Source organism: Meles meles, chromosome 6 (assembly GCF_922984935.1).
Source record: "Meles meles chromosome 6, mMelMel3.1 paternal haplotype, whole genome shotgun sequence".
In the NCBI taxonomy this organism is placed as follows: domain Eukaryota; kingdom Metazoa; phylum Chordata; class Mammalia; order Carnivora; family Mustelidae; genus Meles; species Meles meles.
The window spans coordinates 132,782,305-132,805,319 of record NC_060071.1 but is presented as its reverse complement, the minus strand read 5'-3'; the positions used below and the strand labels follow the sequence as shown (position 1 = coordinate 132,805,319).

The window sequence follows — 23,015 nt, the reverse complement described above, 5'->3', positions numbered from 1 at the left end:
AGTGAGTATTAATAAAGAGATACAAATTACATGTATATATATTATATTATTTTCAACTTCAATATTTCCATTTGGAGATATTATATACATAATACATAAATTGAGAGTTCAGAAGTGCAGGAATCCAAACAAAAAATTCACTAGAGCGACTCAAGAATAGATTTGAGTCAACAGAAGAATTGGCAAACTGGAAGATAGATCAAAAGAGATTATTTACAGTCTGAATAGAAGAAAGAAAATGAATAAAGGTAAATAAACAGAGTGCCAGAGAAATGTGGGGCACTGTTAAGTGTCTAACATATGTAAGATGGGAATGCTGGGAAGAAAGGAGACAGAAGGGGGCAGAAAAAATATTCAAAAATTTAATAACTGAAAATTCCCCCAATTTAATGAAAAACATGAATCTACACAGCAAAGAAGCTGAATGAACTCTAAGTAGGATAAATTCAAAGAGATATACATACAGACCCACTTAAATTAAACTGTTGGGAGCCAAAGATAAAGAAGAAATCTTGAAAGCAGGAGGAGGGAAATGACTTGTCACATACAAGCGTGCTGCCGTGAGATTAACAGTTGATGTCTCTTCAGAACAGTGGAGGCCAGGGGCAGCAAGACAACATTTGATGTGCTAGAACACAAAGAGTGTCAGTCATGATCCCTCTATCTGACAGTGCTGTCTTTTAAAAGTCAGGGTCAAATAAAGACATTCCCAGGTAAACTCAAACAGAGTTCACGGCTAGGATACCTGCCTAGTAGTTATACAAACTACTCACTGCTTTTATCCTTCATGGTGAGAGGAAATGACAGCAGACAGTAATTTGAATCTATGTGAAAAAACAAAGTGCTCCAGTAAAGGTAATTATGCAGGTAATGATAACAGACAACATAATTACCCATTTCTTTTTCTTTTTTTCTTAGCTGATTTAAAACACAATTGCATGAAACAATATCTATAAAATTGTATTGTTGGGCTTATAACGTATAGAATTGTGATATATTTGACAATAAACCACAAATGAATGAAGCTATATTTAAGAAAGGAAATGACACCAGATGGTAACTTGAATCTGCAAGAAGAAATGAAGAGAGACAGAAATGGTAAATAATAAGCTTAATTAAAAAAAAAAACTCCATAAATGTATTTGAGCTCTCCTTCTCTTTTCTTAAGAAGACGTGTTTTTTAAAAATTTCTCTTTGAAGATTTAATTAATTCATTTATTTTTGAGAGAGAGAGGGAGGAGAAGAGGGAGAAAGAGAATCTCAAGCAGACTCCCCATTGAGTGTGGATCCCAGTGCAGGCTGGACTTCACAATCCAGAGATCATGACCTGAGCTGAAATCAGGAGTTGGATGCTTAAACCAACTGGGTCACCCAGGTGCCCCCAGAAGACATATGTTTTAAAAGAGCAATCATTATAACACAGTATTGTTGGGTTTGTAACATTTATAGACATAATGTGGATAAGAATAACAAAATAAGGAAGAAGGGATGAGAGAGCTATGTAAGTAAAGTTTCTGTATCTTACAGGAATTGAGTGAGTATAAATATGAAGTATATTTTGATAAGATGTATATTGTAATTGTAATATTGTCTATTAGGGCAACCACTAAGAAAGTAGCTCAAAAATATAGTAAAGAATCATTAAATGAATGGAATTAGTATGTTAGGAAATATTCATTTAAGATGAAAGGAGATATTAAACAAGGAAAGAGGAACAAAATAGGGAAACTGTGTGAGTACTATTATGTGGGCATCCCGTGGTACGATCTTTCAAAACTCAGTAATCCAACAGGTTTAAGATTCTATAACTTTCCTTATTCAGACTCATTTTCTCCCTCAAAGTATTACTCTATTCATAGTGCTCCTTATGTTTGAAATTTTTTAAGCAAATTAATAAGAATCCTGGAATGGATTTTTTTTTTCAGCTGATTCTTGTATTAAATTTTCTGCTTCATCACACTCCCCTTAAAAAATACTAGGTTGATCAGGGGTGCCTGGGTGGCTCAGTGGGTTAAAGCCTCTGCCTTCGGCTCAGGTCATGATCAGGGTCCTGGGATCAAGCCTTGCATCAGGCTCTCTGCTCAGTGGGGAGCCTGCTTCCTCCTCTCTCTCTGCCTGCTTCTCTGCCTACCTGCGATCTCTGTCAAATAAATAAATAAAATCTTTTAAAAAAATACTAGGTTGATCATAGAACATACTCATGGAAATGCTCACAAAGGTACACATCGAGATGCAAACTTTTTTGTACCACTAGCTGTTTAACGACATACTCATATGAAACTTATTCTCTGATACTACCAATATTGACCTAAAGATGCATTTATTTATACATGCTCTGGCACTAGACATATCCAGAGGGATAAAAGTGACCATTACTTTTGGATTGTATTTAAGTTGAATACATCCTAACAACCATTTCATGACTCACTGAATAATCTCTTTTAAAAAGGAGTATGCATATGTGTGGGTGTGTATAGTGGAAGGTACATAGTAATAATGATAGTGTTCATAATTATACCAACATAAAGCATTATGCATATTCATATAACATATAAATGTAACATATTTAGAGATGTATTATCTATATTCGTATAATTTTCTATGTTCATAAATAATGTATAGTTTTAAATAATAACATGTATGTGTCACACACACACACACACGAACACCACACTCTACCATGAGTCACTATGGATATTCTTTCAGTGCTTAGAAACATGGGTTTGCTCCTAGCATAGCCCTCTTACAATTTGGCAGAATCGTTAAGGATAGAGCCACAAGAATCAGCCTGTCAGTATTCAACTCCCAACTCTACCACTTGTTAGCTGTGTGACCTGTTATCCTACAAAATCTAATACTGATACTGTCTTCTTTGTGGTGTTCTTGTAAGCATCCAGTGTCTTAATGCATGTAAAGGTCTAGAAAGCACCAGGCAAACAGGAAGTGCTCAATAAATTTTAGGTCTCATTTTTAATCTTCTTTGACTCTGTTCTTCCAGGAGATAGTTTCTTTCACATCTGGAGCATGTGTTAAATTGAGATTATGTTTCCCATCTAAGAATACACCTTCGTAATATATCTTTTATTGTGATAGTGTCTGCAACTGTTACACCTTTATTTGTGATCCTTTTAGAGTTTGCAGATGGTAATGTATGGCAATTAGCATGTCTTGGGTATTACCAGGTGATGGTTGCTTCTCAGGAATGAGCAAGTGTATTTATAAATAGGGCGGTGATATGATGATGACATAGACTATCTTGAGTGCATTCCATGTGGTTGGCCTGGTCTTCCCATTCTGATTTCTTTTATACGTGAGGGCAGAAAATGTCTGTTTTGTGCACTGTTACAGGCACAACACCAAAAAGAGTTCCTGGTGCACAGTATCAGAAATGAATGCTTCATGGTATTGCATGATCTAAAACCATTCACTTACGTCCCAGTATCTACCCAAGTCCACTGATTTTATTGCAATCTCAAAAACTGTTGTATAAGTACTTATCAAAATATGCTTAGTGCTTCTGTTAAACTGTTTTGTCTGAATATTCCCCTTCTTGACGAATCTGATACCATCTCCTCTTTCATTACAAACTAAGAGCATCTCGAACTCTACCCCACTTCTCTACTCACTTGCCGCAGTCTCTCGCCTCTGAGTGCCCCTATTACTGATGTATATATTTCCTGGGTTATTTAACCATTTTGTTTTAAATTTTTTAATTTTTTTATAAACGTATAATGTATTATTAGCCCCAGGGGTACAGGTCTGTGAATTGCCAGGTTTACACATTTCACAGCATTCACCATAGCACATACCCTCCCCAGTGTCCATAACCCAACCACCCTCTCCCTACCCCCCACCGCCCAGCAACCCTCAGTTTGTTTTGTGAGATGAAGAGTCTCTTATGATTGGTCTCCCTCCCGATCCCATCTTGTTTCATTTATTCTTCTCCTACCCCCTCATTTAACCATTTTTATACTCTAGTACAGTGAATTGCACATGCCATATCCCCTTTCAGAGCAAGGGCCTTTTCTGTTTCACTTTTAAACCCTCCATAGTACATGTAGGTAGGTAGAATTTGGCAAATATTTGGCAACAGCAAATATTTAATGAGGGCCTACTCAGGGCCAGATACTGAGCCCAGTGGCAGGTTGGTGTCGTAGGCTTTTAAGTGATTTTCTCTTCCTGTGTTCTCTAAAAATATCTGCTAAATGAACAATTGAACAAATTCACATTTGAGAAGCATGGTGGTGTAAACAGACCTAGGCTTTGTACTGGACATACTGGCTTAAAATCCAGGATGTCTGACTTCGAGATGTTAACATCTGCCTCCAGGAGCCTTGGTTTTCTGTTTGAAGTAGGAAGAGTAGATCCACATTGTAGCACAAAGTGAGTTAACACAATGGGGTGGAGTGGGGGTGCTCCTGGCCAAAGCGATTGCACTAGAGAAGGCATCAAACAAAAGCAAGTTTCTTCCTTCCTCAGAGAAGCACTATTTGAATAAAAACAGAATTACTGGGATATCATCTTTTTGTGTTGGTAGTTCTAGCTCTGTTTCTGTAGATCCTCTTTGAATGACTCAGACAAACTCATACAGTGCCTGGCCACTTAGGGCTGTGGGGGGACCAGACCAGGCTGCCGCTCTTTCCTCCTTCTAGAAGTTCTGACAAATGTCTGTTTGCTGTGGTGGTTCTAGATTGCTGCTTTCCTCCTGTTCTTCATGAAATACTTTCAGGAGGCTAAGTTTTGTTTCATGCTTTTTTTTTTTTTTTTTTTTTTTGTCTATAGCACATGGAATGAAATCACTTAATATTTGTGGGGGGCACTTTCACGTTTATGAAACATCTTCACATCCGTTATTTCATTTGGCACACTCGATAAGTTTATGAGCATGGTTCGGCAGGGACCTGTGCCATTGTATGCCTTGTAAAGGCAAACAAGGAAATAGGCCCTCAGAATTTCAGTGGGCTTCCCAAGGTCCCATAGCTTGAAAGTGGTGGCCACTGGAGGTCTATCCAACATGAATAACCTGGCTACAAATTTCATGCCCTCTCTACCCTACTGTCCTCACCCTGGAAGTCAAGGGAACCTCTGATATCCTTCATCCTGACAATCTCCTCCGTTCTTCTTTGCAGAGGCGTCTATCTTGAGCTACGATGGCAGCATGTACATGAAGATCATCATGCCCATGGTCATGCACACCGAGGCAGAGGATGTCTCCTTCCGCTTCATGTCCCAGCGAGCTTATGGGCTGCTGGTGGCTACTACCTCCAGGGACTCTGCGGACACCCTGCGTTTGGAGCTGGATGGGGGGCGTGTCAAGCTCATGGTTAACTTAGGTATCGTATGAAGTACCCTCCGCCACTTTGTTTGGGCTTGTCTTCCCTTTCTTTTCTGATTTTCATTGGTTTGATTGAATTCTTTGTTTGTTTCTTAAAAGTTAGCTGCTCACCTCTTGTTTAATAGACCAAGGATAAAACCCAACAGCAACAAACACCTTCTTCTTGTTTCTGCATGAGGTTTTGATGTCAATTTCTGGTTTCTGACAGTGGTGGTTTTTTGTTTTTGATTTTGGTTTTGGTTTTGGTTTTTTTTTTTTTTTTTTTTTTACTAGATTATTTATTTTTTAAGTTTCCTTTCTTGGTTTTTTGGAACCGGTTAGCTTTGTGTAAAACACGCTACTTTGGTCCATCTTTTGATCAATCACATTGCCATTAAGTCTGACTCCTTGGTCACCACTCAAAACAGTCAAAGCCGGGGGCAGAGATAAGACATCAAATGGAGGCAAAACGGGACATTGGGGTTGAAGAGAACTAAGCTTTGTGAGGAGGATGAAAGGTGCATTGTTTCTTTCTCCACAAATGGGGAATTCTGGGGCACTGCTATTTCCTTATGCTTTCTCCTGGTGGGGAGGACAAGTCAGATTGTTTCTGTTGTCCCATTGGAGAAATAATTCTGTAAGTTTGTAGAGTCTCTGACATGTGGAAGGAGAATGTGGTTCCTGATACGATCCCCTTTTTCCTTCCTAACATTCTTCCCCATCGTCTAGCAGCCCCTTTTATCCAGGTTGCCCTGTCCACTGTCACTCACCTATTCCTCCATCCTTGATATTGAAAAATTATGACAATTTCAAATTCTCAGCTTTATTGGGAGAATATCTGTTCTTCTACTATAATTACCTGTAATAGATACTTTGAAAACTCTCCTCCTGGTGGCATCACATTTGCTTCTGCTGATGACCTTGACTGATTTCTAACTGTCTTCTTTGAAGGATGGGAACCTCTTGATTTCTGGAAGGAAAGAAACCAACCTCATTTCTACTTGGTAGAAAGTCAGTGCCCTGTGTCAATAGGATGAGTGGTATGGCTGAGTCCAGCCTTCCTAAGCCAGGGATTTTGGGGGTGTATGTTTGGGTATAGAGCCTCTTTATAAAGATTCCAGTGAAATGGTTTGTCAGAGGCATGGGGAAGACATGACGGACAACTGTACCAGAAACAAGACCACATAAAACCTTAGCTGGCCTAGTGGGAAGGTGGAGTTTGGAATCCACACCAGTCTTACCTGCTGTCAGGTTGACTGGTCGCACTTGGAAGATGCCTACACTACGATCCTGAAAATCTCTAGGACACAGAGGACTGTTTTGAGCAGTGGCTTCACCTATGTCTTTTTTTTCTTCCAATTTGTAGCTTTTACAACACTCTGCCCTTTTCTTGTCCAAGCTCATTTGATTTCTGTTGTCAGTGTGTCTGTTGGTTTTTCTTTGGTGTGTGTATGTGTGTGTTTGGTTATTTCGAGTTTTGTTTTTCTTTTCGCTGGATCTTTGTGTTCTTGAGTTTTCAGTCCTTCCCACCATCAGCCATGGTAAATCAAAAGATGGTATTCAACCCTTCAAAGGCCCAAAGCCTGCGGCCCGCACAGCAAACAGCCTTGAGAACAGAGCGTACTGAGCAGCCTGCAGGGGCTGGCATACCCCCGTCCCTCCCGCCTCCCTTCCCTGCACCGTCCTCCCTACCTCCCACAAACCAACCAAACAGTGTGTATAACCTAAAACCAACAACCAGTAGCTGATCATTTACTTTCCTGAAAAATAGCAGAAGAAACTTAAAAATTAAATAAAAACAAATAAACAACAAAATGAACATAACATCCTAAATAGTTCACAGAAAAAGATGAAGACAGTTTTTAACTCTACATCTATTTCAGAGTAAGAGAGAAGCATGTATGCAAGCATGATTAGCCCCGTGGGGTCCCAGGGAAATGTATACCATCGCTAAACAGAAAATAGATGTTCCTTCTTAGACATTGTTTTATAAAATGAGAGAGCCGATGGTGGTAGTTTTCATATCTCAGAAGGAGATACAAGTGGGGGAAGATAAAAGGGGATGAGGAAGGAAATGGACAGATTCTCTCTCTTATACACACTCACACACAAACATGAACACATACACGCACATGCGGTTAGTAAGAATTCCCATGTGTATTCCTAGAAACATTTTTTCTGTTTGCCCCAAATCTAGGAGAAGTGCCTCTCAAAAAAACTACATTTGCCTCTTGATTCCTTTTAGCATACACTCAGTCTAACTCCTCCAAAGCTGAGATATCTTAGGCACGATGGAGTTGGAGAGCCCTGTACTTTTCAGAAGCAATAGTGACTTCTTTTTTTCCCTGAAGAGTGTGGTTCACCAGAACGACTGGTTTGAATTTACTTACATTACTTTCAAACCTAACCTGGAAAACCGAACTGAAATTCCCTGTGCTTATGTATACGAAACTCTTTACATTCATGCTTTGTTTAAAGGTTCTCTTTCCCTTCCCTCGCCAAAATATACCCTTGCGTGAATGTTTTCTCCCTATATGAGTTCATATTTCTCTTTCCTTCATTAGAGAAGAAAACATCTCTAAGGAGGGTTTGCATGCACACTTACTCCAAAAGAACTAATTTCAGGTGATCATTTTGTTCACCATTTCAAGTATGTCTCCTTTCTAGCCTATGCACAAATGATAATACAGTTTGTTTCAAATTGGTCATGCATATACGCTCATGATGTAAAGCCTAGTATTTCTCTGATGTAATGTATCCATCTCCTAAATGTCCAGAAGACTAGGCTTTCCCAAGGGCCTTGCTCTCTGAAGACAACCAGGTGTGGTAAGAGCTGGTGTCAGAAAGGTCTTACAACACACAGTCCGTTTTTGAAATCTTTTGATCCCTTATGATTAAAAATACAATAATAACATTTTATGATTATAGTACATTTAAAGATTTAAAAGCCTTATTTCAGTCAGCCAGTAATCTTGTGAGATAAACCAGGGAAGTGTTTTTATGCTTTCTTTCACATATGTGAGACAAAGAAAGAAATGTAGGACTTTTCAAAGCTAACATAAAAAGTCCATAGTGGAGCTCAGACTAGAACCTGGATTTCTAAAATGCTAAATCAACATGGGTTATCTGTTATCTCCACAGGTCAATCCTGTGTGGCTCAATGATGTGGCAGTCTTGATGACTTCTCACTGCTTTCATGATGGTTACCTTTGAAACATGCCCAGAGGGAGTCTTTGTTCTGTAGTGCCTGGTTTGAATTAAGCCATACAGCTGAGAAGTCAGTCAGCATTGGCATCTGCTCATGGCCTTTTGGAATCCTCAGCAGAATGCCAGCAAGCCTTCTGCAATGGTGGAGGCCCGTAGGGAGTATCATGCAGTTTGGTCAATGGCATTCAAATTCTCCAGATGCTTTCTCTCTGGCAACGCGGGCTTACTGACGACTGTTTACAGTGTGCACTGTTGAACACACACAAGTCCTAGAAACTTTTACCTCTTCCATGCTCTCCATCCAAAGCTTACTCATCTAGAAAATAATAATCTCTCATTTACTAAAATAAAACAAAAAAAATCTAAATGAAACAGGATGAACAACACAGACATATACAGACAAGCAAACACCCCTCGGGTACCTTGCCGAGGATAAGGTAGAGACTGAACTTTGGCTGCTACTCAAGATAGATCTAAGGGAAGTTGCTTTCCCAGCCCAATTCCCTGGATTCACTTTTCATGAAAAAAATACAACCTCATTATCAAGAATACCGTCTCAGAGCCTATGATCAATGCACTGGGATGGATTTTTTTCCCTTGATCTACTTATTCTTCAGGTAAAGTGTCCAAATAATCTGTCACTTCTTGGCTTAATCAGTTGTCCACACTCTGGAAAGCTCCAAGTCCTCACACTGGTTTAGAGACATCTTTCAGTTCATGGAACCACTTGAGTGAATCCAGCACCTCTCTCTAGACTGAGTCCTCATCTAAAAATAAAATCTTCAGGGCACCTGGATGGCTCAGTCCATTAGGCATCTGCCTTCTGCTTAGGTCATGATCTCAGGGTCCGGGAATCCAGCTCTGCGTTGGGCTCTATGTTCCTTGGGAAGCCTGCTTGTCCTTCTCCCTTTACTCCTCCCCCACCCTTGTGCACTCTCTTAAATAAATAAATAAATAAATAAATAAAACCTTAAAAAAATAAAATAAAAACTAAAAATAAAATTCTCGACAGCATAGAAACAAAGGAAGACAACCCTCTCTTGTTGACGGTTCTCAGATTTGTTGCTTTAGGGCCACTCTTCCTCTTCCCTTCTCTCTTAAGCCCATATACCTGTTTCCCCTGTCTCCTGAATATATCAGGAAGGGGCATTTCTCCAGCTTTGGCTGATGGCAGGTGCTGCTGGTAGTGGAAGCCCCACCCCTTCCTCCCTACTTGCCCTTCCCCCTTCCCAGTCCTCACCGGGGGCATGGCCTCCTCTGTTTGGTGATCGTACCAGTTGCTCCAGGGCTGTTTGCTCCCACTTTTCTGTTGCGGTTGACGACACATGACAAACCTAACCGCACGAAACCAAACCCAGATTTTTTTCAAGAGATGTTCTTCTGGGGAACAAATAAGCTTCCCGCCTCCTTCCTCAGAATGATTGGGTGTTCTAGATTTCTCCTGTCTGGATTTCCATAATTTTATTTTGCCCTGTCCTTTGCCACTGGTTCCTCTTTCACTTGCTTCCTTAAAATTTTTTACTTTGGGAAATTCAAATGGTGGCCTTATCCTTGACAAGTCCTCCAAAACTACTGGGTCAGCCTTAGGCAGAAGAGCTCAGTTTCTTACTGTAATTTTTTCCTGTAACTTTTTTTTCCCTTTTCTTGTCTTCTGCTTTTTAGTATCCAGCTTTAAACAAATTCTTATTGAAATTCCCACCATGATAAATCAAATTTAGTTTTAACTGGGCAAATTTGTAACAACTAATCTGAGACCTTTTTTAACCATTCTACCTAATCCCCTGCAAATAATCATTGACTCTACTCTAGACCTTTTGTGCTGAGTGTTCATGACTCTAAATAAATGTTAATAAAAGGATAGATACTCAGATCTCTGGCATAGGATAACCTGTTGGGTTATCAGGAACTAGAAAACTAACCACCCTTTCTTGCCTCTCTTTACTATTAAAAAATTAAAAATTAAAAAAAAAAGAATTTTCTTCCCTCAAGATGCAGAATTACAGAGTGAGATAGGTAGGATGTCAAAGGTGCCCAAGACCTCCTCCCCATAAACCTGTCTCACCTTCTCCTTGAATGCTGTAGGCACTTGATTTAGTCTGAGCATTCAGGCAGGAAGACGAAGATGGGCTTCATGAGTGGGTTGGTCTGGGAGCCTTTGAAACAATAGCAGAGAACCCAGTCCATCTTGATAACATCATACAACTCCTTTGACCCACCACCCAACTCCACCTCTCTAAAATCTGGGATGGGTGTTTGTGCGGTTAGCTGTTTGCAAGTGGCCATTTTATGACAGGAAATGACCAGGTGGTATTAACCCTTTCCTTATCTCTAGGGATAATGGCAAGTCTGCCTACGTAAATTTCTATAGCATCTGGGGTCTGAGCTAAGAAGAGGGTGGAGGGAGTTTGTTTTCAGAAAAAGAGAAAGGGTTAAATACTGCACTGAGAAACTTCATGGACAGATTTTTTTGAAAAAATAAACAGTGTGTCAGATTGGTGATATATCTTTGGAATACTAATACAAAAATCGTGTTGATGCTACTTTTAAAGACAAATTTGGAGAAAATCATTATAGGGGGACATAGACTATAATCTGCATTTGGTGGGGAAATTTTTGCATAATTTTCCAAGTCAAACAAAATTAATATTTCAAAGTTCAGGTGTGAAATCCTTTATATAAATGAGTAGGTTTTTTGAAAAAAAAAAAAAAAAAGGAGCGGCATACTTGGTGTCTATTGTGGATATATATGTATACCAGTATATATCTCTATACATATGTGTATATATATATGTGTGTGTGTGTATATATATATGTATCCAACTTTACTAAACGATATACTGTACATATACACCCACCCTTAAACTTGTACATACCGTATATATATATAAAATGGCCACATTTCTTGCGTGTGTCTGTCCCCGGAAGGGTGGACTGATTGTTTTTGGATGTCTGCAGCTGTTACCTTGAAGGATGCAATTTCATCTTTCATTTATTTTTCCCCATCTAGACTGTATCAGGATAAACTGTAACTCCAGTAAGTTTTCCCTCAAGTTTCATTTTGTTCTTAAAGAAAAGAAAAACTGACTTTATTTTGTTTACTGTTTTATGAGCTGTTTTTTGTTTGAATTATTTTGTGTTCTGACTATGGAGTTGGGGGGAACAGGGGTTGACAAGATGAAGGGCTGGGGTGAGGGTCATGGGCTGAGTGTGGCCCAGGGTGTGGTTTCTGAATTGGGGTAGGTCCTCTCTTCTTTCCTTGCATTTGCTCTTTATGCAGAAAAGGAGGAAAGGGCACCTGGATAAGGAAACAACTTGAAAATGAAATGAAATGGTAATTTGTTGTTTTGGGGAAATAATCCTCAGGGGTGGACAGAAAGCATTAGAGCAACCAGAATGCACTTCTCCACTACTGAAAGCTTCAGAAAATAAAAGCAAAGTTCATGACCCAGAAGGTGGCTGCCAACTCTGACATTTGTTTCCCAGCATTTATCACTGTAGGGTTTTTTTGTTGTTGTTTTCTTGTTTTGTTTTTGTTTTTGTTTTTCTTAGAGGGTGGGCACAAAGCATTGTTCTTGGTGATAATGCAACATTTTAACCAAAGGCTTGAGAAACATTCTGGCTCTTCTGAATGAAAAATTGCAGCCTATTATTTTTACTTTATCCCATTCAAACATTCTGGTTCTTGAAGTAGGATATTCACAAAGTGCAGGCTGAATAGTACTCATGTGTTTCTTTCTCTGCCTCAGAAATGAACATTGACTGGAGTCATGAGGTCAGGGAACCGGAAGAGAAAGAGGAAGGATGGGGAGGAGGGAAAGAATAGGTCTAATTGATAAAAGGAAGAAATATACTTTGAGCCTCATGGCATCTTATATCCGTTAAGATAATTAAATCACTAACAGGGTAAGTAGGGTAATTAGCTATAACAAACAATCCCAGCATTTCAGTGGCTCAACGGAAGACAGGTTTACTTCTCCTTCAGGCAAAATTCAGTGCCAGTGCCAGATCTCTTCAAGTCATTCAGGCATCTAGGATTCTTTCATGACCTTGGTCTACCATCTTGGAGGTCTTCACTTCCAGCCATATCCATAAGGAAGAGAGAGAGCGAGCTTGGATATAATGCAGTGTGTTTTTATTGACTTGCCTGGAAGTGATGGCCCAGTACATCACCTCTGCCCGTATTTTCTCAGACATGACTCCATCCAAAACGCAAAGGAAGCTGAGGATATGTTCCTCCTCTCGATCCAGGAAGTCAAATTTGGATTGGTTGAGCATCTAACACACATGATTCTCAGTATTTCCCCCTCATTTTTGACTTCTTTCCTCATTAAGGGCTTTCAGTAGGAACAAATTCAGAATAGGAAATAATCCAACTTTTATATTTCATTTGCTTGTTTATTCCATTATATTTTATAGGTGCTACTAGTTTAATCTTCTTTCTTGGGAGATTGATTATCAGGATGATAAATTAATAAAGCCCAAGTCCACTTTTCTGGGGGCAGGGGGAACATTCTATGTAAATTAACAGAAGAAAAAAAATGTAAAAAATCAATATAAACAACCACTTCCTGAAGTAGAGTGCTTTATGCTTGTCTTGGCATCGTTTTCAGTTAATTTAAGCAATGTCCTATTTTGCTGTGTTTAACCATTTCTAATTAGCCAGAAATTTCTCATGATATTTAGATCATTAAAAGCCTAATTGAAACATCCTTTTTTTTCCTAAAGACTGGCATTTTCTCTTCCTTCAAACAGCTTTATTGAGATAGAATTTCCATACCACAGGTTCATCCACTGTAAGCCTACAATTCAGGGACTTTTATTAAATTTATAGGGTTGTCCAAATACCCCCACAATCACATTTTTCGAACTTTTCCATCACCCCACCCTCACCCCCAATTTTCCTCATGTCCCTTTGCAGTTCATCCCTGCTCTTACCATTAGCCCTAGACAACTGCCGGTTTGCTTTTATCTCTATAAATCTTCCTTTTTCCGGACTTTTCATATAAATAGAATCATATGGTAGGTAGTTATTTGTGTTTGGCTTCTCAAAAATTATAGTACATTTATGGAAAGCATGAAGGTGGAAAAATCTCATTCTAAGTTGAATCTAGCGTCTTCTGGCTTAGACACTCATTTGCAGAATAGAGAACTGAAGGAGTTGTTCAGTCGGGGTATCTGGACTTGCTTTCTGCGCTCTGTCCACACTTTTATCTTTCTGTGCTCTCTCCACACTTTAGCTTGCAGTTACTTTCCCATATTCCATCTGAACAGCCATGAAAAGTCATCGTTAGACAAGTTGCAGAATTCTTTCTTCTAGGCAGGCAATGCCTCTTTTCCAGGACATAGACGCCAGCAGGTTTTCGAAATGTGATAAGAGATTTTCTATTCAGAACCACCAAAACCGTCATAGAGAAGATGTATGTCAGCAAAGATGTATTCCCTGCTTTGATCACAGTAGAGAAAGAGTATAACTAGTTTTAGTTTGATATTTAGGTGAAGAGCCAAGATTGGATTTTGGAAATCAATTTTGAATTCTTAAGATAAACCTTTAACATACTGAGGAAGATAATTTTGGGGAAAACATCAGAGAAAGAATACATAGTGCCACTAATTGAACAGTAGTTGAATAGAAACCAAAGAACACAAAACAAAGCAGGAGTCCTTTACTCTAACATTTTGAGTGCTGAGATATATAGATGTGCACCCAGGGGAATGGAGAGTCACAAAATGAAAGTGACACATTTTCTTGAAGTCGATTTTAATTGTTGATGTGGAGTAAAAAACTTGAATTGAGACCAAAGAGATATATTATGCAGAAGAATGCAAGTCAGTGTGAATCTTATTTAGCTTATGAATCTTAGGTTTTAAGAAAAACTAACAATTCAAAAGCATGTCATTTTTATCATGCATCTTATTTTTTCCATCCCTGGCATTACTGGCACTTGGGTGGAAAATTTCAAGAAGGCTAGGCAACTAAAACAGATCCAGGTAATCAGAATTTCTCAGACCTCTCTCCTTGTGGACTAGATGTCCAAGTCCGTAGTTCAGTCTGTTCTGACATCTCAAGCTGTTTCTCTAATAGGTGAGCAGATCCTTCCTCGTACTCAATTTTTGTGATGAGATTGAGTTGTAGCCTGAGTTTGAAAGGGAGGGATTTTCCTCTTACATCTCAGGTATCGTTTCAATAGAAGTCAGAGGATGTTATTACTCACATTTCAGAACAGAGCTGTTTTTTTTCCCTTCAAGGGACATACTGAATTAAGCTTTAACCACATTTGAATTTAAGTTCATGTACTTTTCCGGTAATCCTTTTTTAGAATGCCTGTCTTCTGGAAAGTCAGGTAAAATACAGAATGACATCATCTATGTTTTTCCTCTTTGTCTGCTGCAAAATATTTGGGGAAATAGCTGTTTTTAAGGGTTTGTGTGACTCCTTGGAGAAAAGAACATGAAAAAGAAGGGTGGCCTTCTAGTGTAAGGAGAAGACAACTGGTCATAATAGAGGACAGTGATCTTGAGATGAAAGTCTCTCTCTTTTGGCCTTTGTTGTCTGGTCCTTCTGTTGGTGATTCTGGCCCAGCTCTGTGCTGAGTGTTTCCAAGAAGAGGAACAGGTTTTGTTTTGTTTTGTTTCGAATCAGCTTCTCTGACTGCCTTCCTCTCTTTCTCTTTTCCACTGCTTTGTTTTTCCCCATAAGATCTACGATATACTTACCATTACTCATTCTAAATCTTGCTACCCCTCCTTTCCAAATCTTCCAAGAATACTACACATAAGTTCTTCTCTGGCTTCTACTCCCAGACATATATTAGAGAGTGTACAAATCGAGGCCTTAGGTTGAAATCGGGACGTTGCTGGATTTGATTCAATTGGCAGGAATATTCAAAAACATATAATCGGGAAATTTCCAGCTTAGAATTTACTTTTAAATTGCAAAAGGTCAACAGAGTTGGCAGTCATCATGGTGACTGAAATACAGGGTAGACTGATATCCATTCTGTATCACTGCTAAAGAAAACAGAGCTACTTTCTGGGGAATTTTGGAGAAAATCACCTGTTCCTATGGTTCCAGTTCCATGAGGCTGGCGGTACCCTAAGAAGTGTGCGGTTCTGAAAACAGGTATGGACTTCTTATTGGTCTCATGGACGTTCGCTCAAATAAAAGTATGGAAGAAGGTTTGTTGTTTTCTACCTTGTTTGATTTTGACTCTGCCCTTCGATTTCCTGGTCCCTACTTTATTCTCTCCCTTTCAGGCTGTGTGCAGCATAGTTTGAATGAATATAGTATAGTCATATTAATGACATACGCAGATGACATGAATGAATATAATGAAATACATAAAAATAAATATCAGTTTCATCCTTTTGTTTTTTTAGCCTTTCCCTTCTCTGAAAGGCTAATTCCTCTGTGTAGGGTTATTTTCTCAATCTTTCTAAAAAGAGGTATATATATCATAAGGAAATTGTGAGTTTGTGTATATGCCTGATTACTTAGGCAAACGTAGAGACCCCCCCACCCAATTACGCTGAACTTGAAGTCTCACTTTATCTGTAACAAGGTTCGTTTTTCTTTCCCTCTTAGCTATAAAGGAGAAAAGAAATAGGGTGGCATACAAAAATATACTGACCCTGTAGTCCCTTGAGTGAGAGAACGGCTTTGGTAATCCTGTCCACTTCCGTTGACTGTTATCTTTGAATAATCGTAGACACATACAATTATATAAGAGCTATATGAAAATAACATCATAAGGATATGATACCTTCAAGTCCTACCTCTAAAGGCTACTAGTATTTACTAAATATTCCTTCTCCTGCACCTGCTAGCCTAGCACTTGCTTTTTGCCTTTTGTGTTAGCTTCTGTGCCTTAGTCTGTTTTTAAGCAGACTCAATTTCCAGTGTCTTGGCCAAGTCAGCAGTGTGTGGGTGTTTCTCGCTTAATTTAGGTGTAGCTTGGTGAAATGCAGCTTATTGCAGTAGACTTTTGGGGGGTTTTGCTTCCTTTTTCTCTTTCTTCCCTCTCTATGGTACTGGGACTATGCTATTTCATTTTTAGGCCTAGTTTATCTAGAAATCCCAGAGCTGAATGTTTAGCTCATCCTATTAACTCAGAAACACATACCTCAGGTCAACAGAAAGGCTGACTTCTTCACTATTCAAAGTCTTCTGGGAAGGAAATTCTGGAAACCCTCTTTGGTATTTGTCCTAATATTTGGATAACCATGACTATCAGTCATTTGCCTGACCATATCACTTAGAGTTTTAGTGGAGATGGAAAATCCCATAGCAGGATAGTATAGTAACGTGTTGTGTCTCAAACTATCAGTGTCACAACTGAGAGTTTCTCTTTCCGTACTAAATGATTATGCTCTACTTTTCTCAAAACCCGATTTTTAAAAAGTAATGCATCATTTTATTTCTCTTTGGAATGTTTTATATTTTTTGTAACATAAAACACTTCCAAGTACAAGTCTACTAATAGTATCAATAAATAGCCAGATTTGAGAATGACAGTAGGATGCTTTCTAGACATTTAATATTAAACCCTTCTTAATAAATACTAATTCAGGATGGTTTTATTTTTAAATAGTTAAAAAAAAACTGTACATGGAACAAAGGAAAAGTAAAAATTCTCACTCTTATGCCTTTCTAGAACCAAAATTCTCTTTCTCAGAGGCAACCCAAACTGTCAGTCTTTTGTATATTCTCTCATATATAATCCACAAGTATACAACATACAGTTTTAACTTTATTCTACCCCTTTTTTTCCTTCCTTGTCCTTCTTAACACAGTGTTAACACATACTTCTGAATTTTGCTCTTTTTCACTTAACATATTTTAGGGACTATTTCATGTAAGAATATTAAGGTCTCCTTTGTTCTTAATGACCACATAATACTGCATTTTATGGAGATACCAGAGTTGATTAAATCAATACCCTACTGAAACACATTTAGATTTTTTTCAGCTTTTTACTACGGCTTAAAAAAAAGAGAAAAAGCATGCCTTTGGCCTTTGTTATTAGTCTTGTCATGCATGTATAGGAATGTCTATCAGATAAATCCCTAAAAATGGAATTAACTAGGTCAAGAGATACGTGCAATATAAAAACTGGTATTTCCCAAGTGCTTTCTAAAGAAGTTGTACAGATTTACATTCCTACCAGCAATATGTGAATGTTTGTTTCTCCTTACCCTTGCCACACGCTATTATCAAACTTTTTCTTCGTTTTCTTAAAATACTTTTCAAACTGTTGCTGTCACAGATTCCAAGGAGAGCCATTGTCACCCTTTTCCTTCCTTCCTTTTACTTCTTCAAGTATACGTAGGAACCATTATTATTCAAAACTTTGGTGCAGACTTCTCTTAGAAATCTTCAAATCGAAATCTCTTATAGTAGCATTTCTCATGTTAATCTTGTTTTTGTTTTCTAGTAAGCACAGGTGTTGTAGAAAGGTGGCAATATGTTATAGTAATTTTGTGTGATTTCCCTCTTGGACTCTTTTTATCTATGTTAGTATCCCAGCAAAGAGGCACTTTCCTGCAATTACCAAGAGCAAGCAGAACTCTGGCTCCAAACAGGCTGGGTGTAATTCTTATCTCTACTGCTAATGATCTATGGGTCTTTGGACAATTCATTTCAACTCTCAGTTTTCTCAGTTGTAAAATGGGCCTGATTACAGTATCTACCTGTCTGAGTGAGAAGAGAACCTAGGACACAGTCTGTGCTCTATGTGTGGTGGTGGTGATGACGATGACGTCATGACGACGATGTTGTGATGATGGCAACTGAAAAGATGAACTTTCGAGAACTATACCTGTTCAAGAATGGATGGCTATAGGGGTGCCTGGGTGGCTCAGTGGGTTAAGCCTCTGCCTTCAGCTCAGGTCATGATCCCAGGACCCTGGGATCAAGCCCCACATCAGGCTCTTTGCTCAGCAGGGAGCCTGCTTCCCTTCCTCTATCTCTGCCTGCCTCTCTGCCTACTTATGATCTCTGTCTGTCAAATAAATAAATAAAATCTTAAAAAAAAAAAAGAATGGGTGGCTATATATCCCCAAAGCGATACTCGGTAGCTTAACAGAGCCTGTAAAATAAGCATCCTACTTTTTCCAGCCAATTACTCAGGGCAGTAATAAATGCTTTTCGAGGCCATCAGAGTTGCACTGGATTCAGCATCAGTAACATTATTAATAAGATTATTGTTGAGACAATCATGGGGTCATATTAGGATTTTTTTTCCTCTCAGTGCATTTTGATAAATAAACACTTGATGTTAACCCAAAACTAATGAAAATATTATAACTTCATCAGTTCTTCTGTGTTCATTTCTGGAACCTTAGTATCATTTTAGTAAAGACTTAATAGTGGTCCCAAATGAAAATATCTGTAAAATGCACAGATCTGATTAGATGATGTCAACATATTTGTGACTTTAATATCTTCTAATATCAATTTCATATACTCTAAATAGGAACCAAGATAAAACAGTCAGAGCAATAGGAATTTTTGCAACAAGGATATAGATTTCTGGCTAAGAACGTTACTGTCCAGATTCTTTGGCCCGTTCCTGTTACACATTTAAAAATCAAATTGATGCAAACCATGATTAGCAAGGAGAGCTAGTTCCCCAAGAGGAGAAAAGAGCCATCTTCTTTTTAGGAGATTTTGTATTTTGGTTTCAACAAGTGTGTTGAAGTATAGTGTAGTATAGTGTAGTGAGCCATTATGTTAAAGATTCACACTTGGACCTTGGGGTGATTAAAATCATGTACATGCCATACAAAGGCTGGTGGCTCAGTCTTTATCAGATCAATATGTGATACCCATTAATAGAAAACAAATGACGACTTAGCAGCTAGAACTACAGTACCGTCTACCCCTAACTTCTGGAAATGTCCTTTGAGAACAGATTAAAGCAGACCCTAAACGAAGAAATGTCTCCTTCAGTTGCTTTACCCAAGGCCACTTTCCCTCTTACTTCAAATGTATCATATTTTAGTTTGCTTCTTTTATGTGAGTGAGCTCCTGGTGTGGAGGAGTCCACTCGGGCAGGCACTTTAGCAACTCTTCATCTGGATTTTAGAACAGGTAAAGGGATTGAGTTCATGTGCCCAATTAAAGAGTAGATGGAAGTTAGAGTGAAATTATAATTAAATTATAATTAAGTGGCTTCCAAAGGAGAGTCTGTTTTTTCTCATCCAAGGAAGAAGCAGAGGAAGTAGAAGAGAGAAAGAAGGAGAAAGGAGAAAACCGACTAAACTAAAAACACAGGTCTTCACACGGTGTATAGATATAAGCAGAGTTCATTGAGCTACTGACTTCTAGGAAAGATTGCTAAATAAAGGAGTGAATTTCTTTACATAAACATCTTAAAAATAGGCAAACACCTTGCCAACCTAGGAATTATCTGTTGTGAACTACCTAGATGAGAGAGGTGATGTAGACTCTCAGAAGTGTTTCCCAAGCACAGTTCAAGCCACTGGAATTAATTGTGTTAAACTAATGTTGGTAGTTTGGAGACCTATGCATACACAGAGTGGTATCTTATGTCAGCACAGCCTAACATGTTTTTTTAATTGTTTTTATTAGCACAGACTAAAATTTTTGTGCTGATGTTTTTTGCCACTGTTTGATTTTCATGACCTGAAGCTAGGATTGAGTATATAGTATATGCTCAATAAATAATTAAATCAGCGAGGTAATGAAATGTGCCTATCCCTCTACCTTAATTTACTATTTATACAACTACTTTTAGGAATCAACATAAGCGATACAAACTGACAATTGTAATCTATGACTCTTTGTCTTGCTGTCATTCTATAAGAAAGGAAATTAACTAAGAATGACTTTGTTCCTTTCTCCCTAAAATCTGAAAGGATATATGTTACTTTCTCTGTAAAATAAGGTATTTTAGACTAAATCAAGATTTTCGTGAAGTCTCATTTAGCCAAGTTTTGGTTGAAATCTAGAAAATTTCATGAAGAAAAGATGAGTATTAGTAAATACTACACATCACTCTTCCTCATTCTTCATTCACTTATTCCCAGAGCATTTATTGAAAGTTAACTGAATTCAGGTGTTGATGTCAGTTTTAGGGGTTTATACTATGAATTTCCAAGGAGAATCCTGAAGGAATCTAGAGGACTTCCCTACCCCCTTTTTAAAATTTTCTCTTTATCTTAGAGAAATTGGAACTCAAATGCATGTACAGTTGGCCCCCAACAATAATGGCTCGACCTCTGATTTTTGACTTTACAATAGTGAGAAAACAATGCACATTCAATAGAAGCTGTATTTTGAATTTTGATCTTTTCCTGGGATAGTGATAAGCAGTATGAGACTCTCTTGTGGTGCTGGGCTATGGCGATGAGCTGGTGAGCTGTAGCTCCCAGGCACCCATGGGATCATGAGGGTGAATGAGTGATACACTTAGAACCGTTCTCTGCTTCACTTTCACTACAGTACTCAGTAAATTACATGGAATATTCAACATCTTATTATAAAACAGGCTTTGTTTTAAATGATTTTACCCAGCTGTAAGCAAATGTTCAGAGCATGTTTAAGGTAGGCTAGGCTAACCTATGATGTTTGATAAGTTAGGTGCATTAAATGCACTTTAATTTTGTGATATTTCCAACTTACGATGGATTTACTGGGTCATGTACCCCATTGTTAAGTTGAAAAAGGTGGTCTATGTCTCTAAAATCCAGGTGAGTTTCTCATAGATTTTGTTCAGGGGTGGTTCATTCCAACATTCAGTTCAACATAATAGTTTCTTTTTTTCACAATACGTTTGACCCTTGAACATTGTGAGGGTTAGGGTGTCGACCTCCTTGCAGTGGAAAATCCACATATAACCTTTGACTCCCCCAAAACAATACTGTTAATAACCTTAGTTGATCAGAAGCCTTATTGATAGCCTAAACAGTAGAGTGACACATTTTTAAGTTACATGTATTACATACTGTACTCAATATAAACTAGAGAAAAGAAAATTATTAAGAAAATCATAAGGAAGAGAAAATAACATTTACTGTAGTGTACTATAAAAATCTGCATATTAAATGCACCTGCACAGTTCAAATGCATTTGTTCAAGGGCCAACTGTACATGTGTACTCCTTGTGTTGGGGTCCTGAACACTGGTGTACTTAGCTAGGTCTTTTTGATGATTTCTCTTTTTTCATTTTGGCTTGCCTTCTCTCATTTCACTACCTGCTTGGAGCCAAAGCAAGGTATGTTCCTGCTTTCCTTCAACAGCTGTATTTCAGGCACTGTAATTTTTTAAAAGATTTTATTTCTTTATTTGACACAGAGAGAAAGATCACAAGTAGGCAGAGAGGCAGGCAGGGGTGGGGGGGGAGGGGAGGCAGGCTCCCTGCTGAGCAGAGAGCCTGATGCAATGGGGGGCTCAATGCCAGGACCCTGAGACCATGACCTGAGCCAAAGGCAGAAGCTTATCCCACTGAGCCACCCAGGCACCCCTTGGGCACTGTATTTTTTAGTAAAAATGGTGTTTCTGTTTTTCCTTCTATTTTTGAAGATTTCTTTTCTTTTCTGATCCATTTTATTTGTCTGTTTGCCACCGTAATATTTGTAAGGTGACACATTCACTAAGTATTAGTGTCAGCACAGTTTGTCTTTTAAAAATTAGGAAGGGCCGCTGTAGCAGGGAGCTGTCAGATGTACTAACATAACCATCCGAACCCTCCATTCCTGTTTGGTGATAAGATAAATACATCAAAGTCTCTACTTCCCCATTGTGCCTAGAAATACGCGTTTGTGTGTGCACATGCGCAAGTGTGAATGTATTATAGCAGGTCTCACTTATGTGTTATGGAGGAGAAGATTTAACTTGAATTGTTTCTGGAACAGTTAGACACAAATCCTAAGTCTCTGTACTGATTCATACTGATTCGGAGCATCTCAGCATAGTTTTTCTTAATTTTAGCATCCTTTTTGGGAAAACAAATAAAAACCCTTAGAGATCAAGGATTGTTGCTTTTAAAAGAAATGGAGTAATTTTCTGGCTGTTCTGTTGGTTCAGTGACTAAAATCGCAAAGCTTTCTAACATAGAGCTTACTGAAAGTTAAGGAAATAAGCCCTGAAGGGGTATATACATTTTCCTTCTAAAAATAAAGTTTCAGAGTAAATCTGATTATGTAATGACTGAACACAAAAAGATGACACCATTGTCCCCGGAGCTTTGTTCCAGTATTTGTCAGAAGCAGCGTTCATGGTGGCTCCTGCAAGGGCCCTCATTAGGGAGCGGGAAGCAGGAGAATGTATCAAGGGGTGAAAGCAGGAGGTGTCGAGGTTAGTTACAATGATTTAATGTCTGTCTTCCCAAATGGCTGAAGTTACATTGCAGTAAAAAAAAAAAAATGTTAAAAGGCCTATGCGTTCCAGAAGAGAGACAGAATAGAGATCCTGTCTCCGGAAGCAAAGTCTTGAATGATTATGAGTTCAGAGTCTTCCCAAGAAGCTTTCTGG

At 38.5% G+C, this 23,015-nt stretch overlaps 1 protein-coding gene across 26 annotated transcripts in view; it reads left to right on the top strand.

The window, feature by feature from the left end:
• NRXN3 (neurexin 3) overlaps window positions 1-23,015 on the top strand; it is a 1,600,055-nt gene that overhangs the window by 621,178 nt on the left and 955,862 nt on the right. For 18 of the 26 annotated variants that reach the window (XM_046009316.1, XM_046009309.1, XM_046009315.1 and 15 more), the window contains 2 exons: window positions 5,130-5,333; window positions 11,529-11,555. In XM_046009316.1, coding sequence (XP_045865272.1) covers window positions 5,130-5,333; window positions 11,529-11,555 — 231 coding nt within the window. The remainder of the gene's footprint in view (window positions 1-5,129; window positions 5,334-11,528; window positions 11,556-23,015) is intronic. The other 8 variants (XM_046009334.1, XM_046009311.1, XM_046009310.1 and 5 more) reach the window with 1 other exon arrangement.